This window comes from Hyperolius riggenbachi, chromosome 4, assembly GCF_040937935.1.
Source record: "Hyperolius riggenbachi isolate aHypRig1 chromosome 4, aHypRig1.pri, whole genome shotgun sequence".
Taxonomy (NCBI): Eukaryota; Metazoa; Chordata; class Amphibia; order Anura; family Hyperoliidae; genus Hyperolius; species Hyperolius riggenbachi.
The window spans coordinates 174820863-174833550 of NC_090649.1; the positions used below are offsets into that span (position 1 = coordinate 174820863).

The following is a 12688-nucleotide window of genomic DNA, read 5'->3' on the forward strand; positions in this document are numbered from 1 at the left end:
TAGCCAGAGAATCCCCACCAGTGTAGATAGCCAGAGATTGCCTCCCTTCCAGTTTAGTGCAGCCAGAGCGTGCTCTCCTCTTCAGTAAAGGACGAGGAGGTGCCTCCCATGCCCTAAGCAGAGACTTAACTCACCTCCCCAGAATCCGGCTACATGCAGCACATTTTCATCCTTTCCTCCTGGAGGCGTCTCTGTGCTGAGAGCACCATCTGTCATCTTATTACATAAGGCACTCTCACCACAGACATGTGGCGCCTCAGAAGATACAATGAAGATAGGCTGTGTGAGGCCGGATCCTGGGGAGGTGAGTTCTAAACCGATACACTGTGCTGCCCATTCCCCACCCAACGTTACCGCTTTTTGCACTTTTAAGTAACCCCGAGCCACACTCAAGAACACCACTGGGGGGAGGGGGTGTTTAATGCTAAATCTTCTTCCTGACACCTAGCCATATCCTCTCCACCTAATCCTTCCCTGAGGCCTAACCCTAAACTCCCTCTGGACATTAACCCCTTCCTGACACCCAACTCTAATTTCTTCCTCATTGTTAACCCTTTCATAACACCATTCTCACTGATACACACCTTCGGCCATATACTTCAGCTTTAGCATTGTTGGTAAGCACTCAAAGTACCTGTCTATCCCAAAGTCTGGCTATCATTTCATTGTTTTATTGGCCACCAAAAGAATTTCCAGTATATTGCAAATTTTAGGCAACATACAGAAGGGACAATATATATCCCCATCTGTTTGATAAGCTGTATCATTACCAGTGGTGGTTTGATGGGCTCTTAAGGCAAATTGCTGTGCTTGATGTCTGATTGCCCCACGTTTGAAGTAATCAGATGAGCACCCTCAACAGATAAAATGTGTGTCTGTTGGCACAACAGACACTAGATAAAAGCCCATCTCGCAACTCCTTATTTAATATGTAGTTATCCTACTTCCCTTTGACCCAAAGTGCTGTCATCATTGTAAAAACCATGATTCTTCCCATGGTCACAGTAGGTATTATTGGAATCAGCCATTTTGTAAAATGTATTATCCAAACATATTTCCAGTCATAGTATATAGCCTCTATACAGGGCCGGCCTTAGGTTTCACAGCGCCCTGAGCAAAACCTGATTTTTGTGCCCTTCCCTCCTTCATCCTTTTCTCACGTGCATATACACGTACGCACGTATACACACACACAGGCCCATATGCCATTCCCCTTTTCTCCTGAGATATCTCCTAGAACAGTGGTTCCCAACTTTTTTGACGTTGTGACACATCATGCCAAATGCTCAGATCTTCATGATACGTCACATATGTATAATAGAAAAATACTATTCATAACCACAAATGGATGGAAAGAGTGCATTATCATAAATACACTTAAAAATGAAGGCTAGAACCTTTCAGGAATATTAATAAAAACAATCAGTGGGACAGTTAGCCGCCTCCCCCCCCCCCATTTACAATGATAGCACAGCACTGACAACCACGCATTATAGCTGCAGTGCGCCCCCCTCCCCCTCCAAAATGCCCTCAGACTCGGTATAGATAGGTATCCAGGTATATGTGCCCCCAGTATAGGATCTCATGTATAGGTGCCCTCAATATAGGTTGCCAAGCATAGGTGCCCCCAGTATAGGAAGTCAGTTGAAGGTCTCTAGCCCCCCCCCCCCATAGGTAGCCAAGCGTAGGTGCCTCCAGTATAGGTAGCCAGGAGTAGGTGCCCTCCCTCAGTATAGGTAGCCAGCTATAGGTGTCCCCAGTATAGGAAGACAGGTGTTGGAGCCCTCAGTATAGGTAGCCAGCTATAGGTGCTCTCAGTATAGAAAATCAGGTGTAGGTGCCCTCAGTATAGGCAACCAGCTATAGGCGCCCCCTTGGAAGCTGGCGCCCTGAGCGACCGCTCCGGTCGCTCATATCAAAGGCCGGCTTTGCCTCTATATATGCATTTTGCTAGCTATACCACTTTATCATAGTATGACCTGTGCACGAGTTTGACCTGTAATGTCTTAAAAGCCAAAGGATCCAAAGATCACCACGAGCACAATCAGGAGCTACACAACAACCAGAAATATGGGAACAGCATTCCTTTGTAATTTGACCAATTACTTGGAATAAACTTCCCTATATCAGGTTACCTGTGTATTGTTACCCTTCCTGCTCTATTCGTAGGTGCTTGCTAAGTGATCTAACATTACATTCAATCAGAAAGCTTTGCAGCCAAGAAAATGCAATTACGAAGTAGTTTGCACACAGAAGCTCTCTGCTACACATTCACACAGGCACAGACAAGCTGGCTCTGACCATGGTCCTCTAGCTCCTTGTTCCTTCCCCAGCACTGAAAAGATCTACTGACCACAACCACCTCCTCTTTGTGCTGAGAGATTAACTTGTGGCCAGCACTGCAGCTACACTTCCTCTCTACTCTGTATATAATTAAGCATTTTAACCTTACTACACCCTCCTCAACATGTGTATAAAATCCAGGAGTACGTTTTCTCACCGTGGCTACAATAAGACACAATTTCTTACTGCTTTTTATGTAACCCCTTTTACTAAGACACTGTGTGGAAATAAATGCCCCCTTTGCCCAATCAATTGTCCTCAAGGATCTTCAATCTGAGCTGTTTGCAACCTCAGCTACTGGCTTCACACAGTATAAATGATACCCGTAGAAATATTTCATCTTTAACCTCTTGACGACCAGCTAACGCCGATTGGCGTAAACTGGTCGTCTGCGGGTTATCGAGCGGCCTTTCCATGTCAGTTCACGGAGGGTGTCTCCGTGAACAGCCGGAGAGCCACTGATCGCAGCTCGCCGGCAAAATGTAAACAGGCGGGGAAGAAATTCCCGCTGTTTACATCATACGGCGCTGCTGCGCAGCAGCGCCGTAAGGCAGATCGGCGATCCCCGGCCTCTGATTGGCTGGGGATTGCCGGCATATGATAGGCTGAAGCCTATCCTTCAATGCGCAGGATGGAAATCCGTCCTGCGCAGCTCACAGGGGAAGGGAGAGGGAGGGAGCGGGCGAGAGGGCGGAAAGCTCTGCGGAGGGGGGCTTTGAAGAGCCCCCCAGCTAAGCAACTGCTGCCGGCGGCGATCAGACCCCCCCCCAGCAGGACATCCCCCTAGTGGGGAAAAAATGGGGGGGTAGTCTGATCGCCCTGCTGCACTCCTGATCGGTGCTGCGGGCTGTAGAGCCCACGCAGCACCGATCAGTGCAGAAAGCCCTGGTCGGCAAGTGGTTAACTAATTAAAATGACTAAATATTAAAAAAAAAACGTAATTTATTGTTGAAAATATTGCATACAAATATATACAGTACATTCCCTTCAATAATAACACATTGCTATAAACATGGCATGTGATAAATACAGTGGGATGCAAAAGTTTGGGCAATCTTGTTAATCGTCATGATTTCCCTGTGTAAATCGTTGGATGTTACGATAAAAAATGTCAGTTAAATACATCACATAGGAGACACACAGGGATATTTGAGAAGTGAAATGAAGATTATTGGATTTACAGAAAGTGTGCAATAATTGTTTAAACAAAATTAGGCAGGAGCATAAATTTGGGCACCACAAAAAAGAAATGAAATCAATATTTAGTAGATCCTCCTTTTGCAGAAATTACAGCCTCTAAACGCTTACTGTAGGTTCCAATAAGAGTCTGGATTCTGGTTGAAGGTATTTTGGACCATTCCTCTTTACAAAATATCTCTAGTTAATTCAGGTTTAATGGCTTCTGAGCATGGACAACTCTTTTTAACTCACACCACAGATTTTCAATTATATTTAGGTCTGGGGACTGAGATGGCCATTCCAGAACGTTGTACTTGTTCCTCTGTATGAATGCCTTAGTGGATTTTGAGCAGTGTTTAGGGTTGTTGTCTTGGTGAAAGATCCGGCCCCGGCGAAGCTTCAGCTTTGTCACTGATTCCTGGACATTGGTCTCCAGAATCTGCTGATACTGAGTGGAATCCATGCATCCCTCTACTTTGACAACATTCCCAGTCCCTGCACTGGCCACAAAGCCCCACAGCATTATGGAACCACCACCATATTTTACTGTAGGTAGCAGGTGTTTTTCTTGGAATGCTGTGATGTTTTTCCTCCATGCATAACACCCCTTGTTATGCCCAAATAACTCCATTTTAGTTTCATCAATCCACAGCACCTTATTCCAAAATGAAGCTGGCTTGTCCACGCGGTAGGGGGGCGTTTTTAAAAACTGCATGCCTGCAGTGTGATCAATCCCTTAACCAAGATTTTGAACAATCTTTGTCTTCAGGTCCTTTGAGAGTGGTTTTGAGACCCACATGTTGCTACTCTTCAGAGAAAATTAAAAGAGGAGGGAAACTTACAACTGGCCCCCTTAAATACTCTCTCATAATTGGATTCACCTGTGTATGTAGGTCAGGGGTCACTGAGCTTACCAAGCCAATTTGAGCTCCAATAATTAGTTCTAAAGGTTTTGGAATCAATAAAATGACAACAGTGCCCAAATTTATACACCTACTTAATTTTATTTAAACAATTATTGTGTACTTTCTGTTAATCCAATAAACTTCATTTCACTTCTCAAATATCACTGTGTGCGTCTTCTATATGATATATTTAACTGACATTTTTTATTGTAACAACCAATGATTTATACAGGAAAATCATGACAATTAACAAGGTTGTCCAAACTTTTGCATCCTACTGTACTCTAGTGGTTACATATGTCACTGTAAATTCGCAGTCTGATGAAATTCATGTAAAGATAATACCTGCTGTACAGAGGCGAGACTCTGTAGCTGGGTGCTGCTCAGGTGCTGTTGCTGCAGGGCTGCTGTTTGCAGCATTAGATGCTGCTGCTGGGCTGCATACATCTGCTGAAGATACTGAGCAGCAGAGCTCGGCTGGCGGTTTAGGGCCTGCTGAATAACCTGAAGCATCAAAACAAGTAGAAAAAGGCAATTTGAAATGTATAAAAAAAAATGATACATCTATGGACTTAAACCTAAGAGGTGGATGTCTGTTTTTCAACCAAACTATGTAACTAGGGTATGACTTATACTAGAATTACAGAGGTCATTTTGTATTTTAATGCCATTAAAATGGTTATTTCCCCTTCATCTTGCAACCAGCTATAAATGTCTAAAGCCTTGTACACACTCCCCATTTCTTTACCTGGAAGGACTGAATCCTTTGGGTGACAGTTCTGGGCCGAGGGCAGTACAGACATGTCATAAGCCTAGATGCTAGTGATGAGTCTGTCACTATGGATAAAAGAGGAGGGACAATGGGCAGCGCATAATGGAGCGGCTTCTAGTGGACAGGGAGGAGGACAATGCACTCAGAGGTCTGTCGATGTGGCATGCCAAATCTTTAGATGACGTTGGGATTTCCTGTATACACGCTAGATTCTCGGGGGAGCCACCTTGGCTGTGTGTAATCTATCTTGTGTACCTACTTGTAAGGGAAAAAAAGCATTTCTTTCCCCTTGAACCATGGAATTAGGAAAGAATGTATTGTAAAGTACTGTACATTCTGCCTAGTATCTCCCCAGTAACTCCCACATGCCTGATGTGTGTAAGTAACTGCATACAGTAGTGTTGCAACTCTGGAGTATTCACTTGCAGTAGTTACTAAAATGTCACAAACGCATAGTAAACACTGTGCTGCTACTTATCCCATGGCAAGGCCAAACTTGTACAGTATAATCTCCATATAGTAAACTCTGACATACAGTAAAATGCAGGTTAACCGACACTCAGACATCCAGGCAGTCTTCACTAACCGGCATGCATGGTGGGGGAGAATGGTTGCATTACTTCCTACATTTGCAGAGTTGTACACAGCAGAAGTTACTTACAAATCCTCTGAGCCAGGGCCGGATTTGGACTTCCCAGTGCCCTAGGCCCGGTACCACCAACCGCCCCCCCCCCCCCCCCCACACACACACACACACTCAGGGTGCATACACACATCAGACCATAGTCTTTGGAAAATGAAGGATCACAGACCAATTTTACCCCCTTCCATGTAGTATGAGAGCCACACCTACAAAGTCTATTCTATTGAGCTGAACTCCCCATCAGATAGAAATCTTTGCAAGATGCTGCACACAAAGATGCCCGTACACACTCAAAAGATCATTATCTGCAAAAGATCTGTTCCTGCAAAAGATCCGTTTCTGCAAAATGCATTCATAGTCTATGATATCTGCAGATCCTCATACACACCTTGTTTAACAAACATTCATCTGCAGATCAGATCCACCAGGATGGATCTTCAGATCTGCAGATGATTGTCTGATCTGCAGATAATTGTCTGTTAAACAAGGTGTGTATGAGGATCTGCAGATATAATAGACTGCATTTTGCAGGAACAGACCTTTTGCAGATATTGATCTTTTGAACGTGTTCAGCATCTTGCAAAGATTTTTATCTGATGGGGAGTTCAGCTCCATAGAATAGACTGTGTAGGTATGGCTCTCATACTCCATGGAAGGGGGTAAAATTGGTCTGTGATCTTTCATTTTCCAAAGACTGTGGTCTGATGTGTGTATGAGCCTTTAGGAAAATGAAAGATCACAGACCAATTTTACCCCCTTCCATGTAGTATGAGAGCCACACCCACACAGTCTATTCTATGAAGCTGAACTCCCCATCAGACAGAAATCTTTGCAAGATGCTGCACACAAAGATGCTGTACACAGTCAAAAGATCAGTATCTGCAAAAGATCTGTTCCTGCAAAATGCATTCATAGTCTATGATATCTGCAGATCATTATACACACCTTGTTTAACAGACATTCATCTGCAGATCCGATCCACCAGGATGGATTTTCAGATCTGCAGATGATTGTCTGATCTGCAGATGAATGTCAGTTAAACAAGGTGTGTATGATGATCTGCAGATCTCATAGACTATGAATGCAATTTCCAGGAACGGATCTGTGGCAGGAACAGATCTTTTGCAGATACTGATCTTTTGTGTCTGTACAGCATCTGTGTGTGCTGCATCTTGCAAAGATTTTTATCTGATGGGGAGTGCAGCTCCATAGAATAGACTGTGAAGGTATGGCTCTCGTACTACATGAAGGGTGGCAAGATTGGTCTGTGATCTTTCATTTTTCAAAGACTATAGTCTGATGTGTGTATGAGCCTTAACGATCACTTGTTTGCAGGATACCTATGAATGTTTTCTCTCTGAAAAATGATGAATGATTGTTTTCCTGTTAGAGCAGTGAGTCCCTAATGCCTGGTACGCAACAGATAGATGGGTTGAATCGATTTTCCGATCACTTATACAAAGTCGATTAGAAAACTGATCAGAAATCAGATTAGACCTGTCGGAAATAATCAATTCGAGCCCATCTATCTGATGGCAAATTGCATGGTGTGTACCAGGCATGAAGTAGCAGAGCGGCGTTCATCTCCCTCTCTGCTCTTCTGTAATCACAGATCTGTTGCATTTATTTTATAGTATTTATTGTACTGACTCTTTCACAGGTGTTTTTTTACTGTTTGCCAACATGGTACAAATATATATTTTTTTAATTTTTAGTGTATGTTATTACTTTTGGTATACAAAACAGAATGTAACAATACAAAAGTATACAACAGTACATTTGCAATTATAATTATAGAGAAGTTGTCTATCTCATACTAGACTACTGCTGCCTTTAAAATGAGCCAGCAAGGGGTTAAGATTTAGCTTAGAAGGGGCTGCCATAAATCTCTCTAAGGAAAACAAACCTTTTCTTTCTGTTTAAGATTTACAATCCAAGGGGAGAGAGGAGAAGGAATGGCTCAAGTCATTAACAGAGTCTGACCAGCAATACATTGTTTAGCCCAGCTTGAGTTGTAAAGTGGAAATAATTCTGTTAAAATGTTTACTTTTACTGCATCAGAAATTGTGTCTACATTGTGATCCATGTTTCTATCACCCCTGGCAATAAACTGAAGCTTGTATGTTCAGTAGATAGCACTGTCTCATCGCACACCACGAAGTAAGGAAAATACACGGAGCTCTGGAATTCTGACTGTGTGTGCAGCAAAGCCGGGGCGCTTCGTAACAGGAGAAATGATTTATTTTGACATGCAGCCTCTTATCTCTCTCAGGTCCTGCCGCCCTTTTATCCTTCTGATTTTTTTCCGCCCTAGGCAGTGACCTTTTGTGGCCTTTGCAGAAATCCGGCCCTGCTCTGAGCGCAGGTCTTCTTCACGCCTATAGCCTCCAGCAGCTCCCCGCTATGTCACCTGACCCGCATCGGGTCACATGATGCATCAGGGCCGTGTACAGAAGACAACAGACAGCCGCTGGGAGCTACAAGACTGAAGCCTGAATGATTCATAAATGATTGCTGCTGCTGCGCACCACTCTGCCTGTCCCCTTGGGTTGCTTGACTTCTCACACGCCTGGTGTAGTAAACCCAGATAAAATAGAAATTCTGTTATAGTAAATCTATTGTTTGACCCCTACGGTAGTCTGTATCCGGCTATAGTGGAAAGTGGGTGGACGTATGTGTCATACATCAGTCAGAGACCCATGAGCCATTGTCAGTGGGTGGGCAGGCAGCAACTTGTAGCCTGCTCGCTATCTTCATACTACTTTGGGTCTGCCTGGATTACCTGAAAAGCACCAGCCGGTGAGACCTATATTTTCTGTGTAGGCTGCTGCCAGATTACTGAGGGAATTGCCTGTCAGCTGTGACTTGCTTGTGCATGGCTGCAATGCTACAGTACTATCCAGGCTACAAAGAAATGTGGACACACTATCAGTACTGTAACTGCATTAACTGGTGAGACCTATGCCTCTTGTGCAAGCTGGTCCGTGATTATTGCATGCAAATCCCTGCATACTTAGCACTGTGCGTTTTGATCTACCTTAGACACTGTCTGTGCTCGCTTGTACTGAAAAGAAAAATATCAGCTGTAGTTAATCATGATAAGACTTATTAGCTGAAAACGTAAATCTTTCTTTTAAAGGATACCCGAGGTGACATGGGACATGATGAGATAGACATGTGTATGTACAGTGCCTTGCACACAAATAACTATGCTGTGTTCTTTTTTTTCTTTCTCTGCCTGAAAGAGTTAAATATCAGGTACGTAAGTGGCTGACTCAGTCCTGACCCAGACAGGAAGTGACTACAGTGTGACCCTCACTGATAAGAAATCCCCCTTTTTACCCCTTTCTTGCTCTCAGAAGCCATTTTCTGCCAGGAAAGTGTTTTATAGTTGGAATTTATTTAATTTTACTTATCAATGAGGGTCACACTGTAGTCACTTCCTGTCTGGGTCAGGACTGAGTCAGCCACTTACCTGTTATTTAACTCTTTCAGGCAGAGAAAGAAAAACAAGGAACACAACCTAGTTATTTGTGTGCTAGGCACTGTACATACACATGTCTATTTCATCATGTCACATGTCACTTCGGGTATCCTTTAAATTAGCCAGTAAATGATATCATATAACAATAATGTTATATACACCATGGATTTAAGAAAGGGATAAGAACAAATGTCTATGAAGGAAGGAGAAGGTGAACTATTTATTATCCTTATCCCGTGAAAATATGGGAGTTTCTTTAGAAGAAGGTGCAGTAGATGTCTGGCAGCTTCTAAATGGAAGATGTCAGCTAGAAAACACTGAAGGGCAAGACACACCAGTGTTAATATACACACAGGATGAAAAGAATGTAAACTATGCAGACAAGTCAGTAACCCATATTTTCTATGAAAACGTTCTCTACAAGATCTTCTTCGCAATAAACACATTCTGAACATATACTGAGGGGAGTGCCATCAGTGTTTAAACAAATAACGTGGAATAAAACAACTGGAAATGTCTAGAAATACTAAAAATTACATTTGTAATAATGAAGTAATATGACAGCACTGTATTGAAAGCAAAGGAGAAATGACTGCTGCTATAAGTAATTAACAGTGAAAAATACATTATGCCTTGGCACACCTGTATGAAGCTATATACACTGGTATTCCAATAGATCTAAACAAGCCATAAGAGCCAAATAACGTGGCCAGTCCCACACTGACATTTGTATTATTTAGCATCTTAAATCCACACAATAAAAGGTTTAATCAGAATGGTTAGCGATATATTCCCTTGACAGGAGAAACCCCATCAAAACACTCAATGTTTACTAAATCAGCATTGCTGCTTTAAATCTAACTCCACCAAAACCTTTTTGGGGACCAATGTAGAGCATGGAAGGGTTAGAACCTCTGCTGTGTGCTTTTTGGGTAGACAAGAGTAAGTAAAAGCAGAGTTAAAAACTCTACAGTGTTTTAATTATTGTCTATGTGTTGTTGGAGGGATTTTAATTACTTGTTCTTCTCATGGGTGACACAAACTGCAGGAAGTGAAAGGAATTCGCCCTGATGAAGACACAAACAGCAACTACGGTACTTGTAACACACACACACACACACACACACACACACACACACACACACACACACACACACACACACACACACCACACACACGTGACATATGTATACAAATATTCACTGCAATTCAAGGTGTGCAGTGATTCTTTTTATTTAAATGCTCTTTGAATGCAATTCAGCTATTGCAAAATCTACACCATAAACAGGTAAAAGCTTGCAATGATGTTTGCTAAACTTCTTGCAAAGTACATAGTTGTCTCTATTTAGCTATAAGTTTTGAATCAGGATGATACCATTTATTTAGCTCTGTCACTTTACCAGTGTTGTAAGCTGTGACAAGTTCAGTAAAAAAAATAATATATACTATATATTTATCTCCTCACCTCTTGTTATCTCCCTATTCCGTTAAAATGTAACCTCAAAATGGCGTTGCTTTACATTTTGTTAATCATGCTACATTTGTCACTGTAACGTCTTCTTATTCTGTATGATGTACAAATGTCTGTCTTTTGTGTATACCATTGTCGATATTATTATGTATCCTATGTTTGTTTCTTACTCTGCACAATGTCACAAAGTATCAATGCTTTATAAATCAATAATAATAATAATAATGAATAATAATATACATCTTTGTACCAGGAGTAGCACAACTAGTTCCATTTCTTTGGTAGGTACTAGCACCATCTAGTGGATAAAACTATAAATACATAGTTGTTTACGGATGATATAACTGCAAATTGAGACAGTCTCAAAGGCTGGGTGGCGTGAATAGTAATGTAGAAATGTAGGCATGTGTGTAGAGCTTTACCTATGTTTCTGTTCACATCTGAGAGGATGTGTTTTTCTGTGAAGTACTTCAGGAGTGGCTGAGACTATATGAAGTCGCCAGCCTAAGGCCGGTTTCACATTAAAAACTTGCAGGAGAACGGCTCCTGCACGCGTGGCGGCGTGTCGTCAGGAACCTGCGGTGCGACGCTGAGTAGCGACGGTAGTAGTTAATTAACCCGAAGGGGGAAACGCCGATTCCCGACGATAAGATGCGCCTGGATGCGTCGTACCGCAACACATCGAAACACAGCGTTGGGCGTGAAAGGTAAAATGAAAGTCTATGGACTTTCCTTTTACCTTGGTTAACACAAAGTATAGACTTTGCGTTAAAACGCCGAAAAAGGGCTCTGGTGTGAAAGAGCCCTTAGACCCAGAGGTACTCGCACTGCACATTCGTGTGCTGGATGGTCACCTATTAAAGGACCACTACTGCAAAAAAATTAAAATGTAAAATACATGTAAACACATACAAATATGAAGTACATTTCTTCCAGAGTAAAATGAGCCATAAAATGCATTTCTCCTGTCTTCCTGTCACTTTCAGTAGGTAGTAGAAATCTGACAGAACCGACAGGTTTTGGACCCACCCATCTCCTCATGGGGGATTCTAAGGTTTTCTTTATTTTCAAAAACACGTAGACAATGACAGTTGCTCCATCCTACTGCTAAAAAGTGTATTGCAAGCAGGGAAGCTGGCCAGCATCTTTATATAAATACTTTTTAAGAAGAGTCTTTATAAAGAATAAAGGCAATACTGGGAATCCCCCATGAAGGGATGGACTAGACCAAAAACTGTCGGTTCTGTCAGCAAGATAGGAGAAAAGTAATTTATAGGTCATTTTAATCTGGAAGAAACTTATTTCTTATGTGTATGTGTTTACATGTATTTTAAATTTTTAAATTTTTCACGATAGTGGTCATTTAAATAGTATATCACATACATCTGATACCGGATACAGTTAGCACTAAGATCCTGCTTTTTAGCTGCACTTATGGCACAATTGGCAGATTATGCTGCAGATTTTAAGTAATTCAACAATGGTTAGACCACTATAGTTGTAGATGTGATATACACATTGCATTATATAGTATTATTATGTAGGCTATGCAGGTCCAGTTCTAACCCACTGAGTCTAGCATGCAACTCTGCCTATTAAGTGCCTTGCCAAATAGGAAAGTAGTCCACCGGAAAGCCACCTTAACATACTGGTCAGTAAACAACCCACAATATTTATATAGTTATATGTTAGCTGGTTATTTTTATTCAGTGGTGGAGTCTGTTATAAACTAATCCTGTTATTTCCTTTGTCTAACACACAAAAGTTTAAACTATGCTTTGAATGTGCTACAGGTATGCTGCATTTAGTTTCAAAAATACTTTTACTGGAACATACAAATACAGATAAATGTGCAAGCGAGCCAAGGACAAAAATGCAAGGATAGGGCAAA

At 42.0% G+C, this 12688-nt stretch overlaps 1 protein-coding gene across 12 annotated transcripts in view; it reads right to left on the reverse strand.

Moving 5' to 3' along the window:
• Window positions 1-12688, reverse strand: part of PHC3 (polyhomeotic homolog 3) — a 118472-nt gene that overhangs the window by 84830 nt on the left and 20954 nt on the right. For all 12 annotated transcript variants that reach the window (XR_011031383.1, XR_011031381.1, XR_011031380.1 and 9 more), the window contains one exon: window positions 4773-4931. Coding sequence is in view for 8 of the 12 variants with exons in the window: in XM_068280993.1 (XP_068137094.1) it covers window positions 4773-4931 (159 nt within the window). In the remaining 4 variants the exon portion in view is untranslated. The remainder of the gene's footprint in view (window positions 1-4772; window positions 4932-12688) is intronic.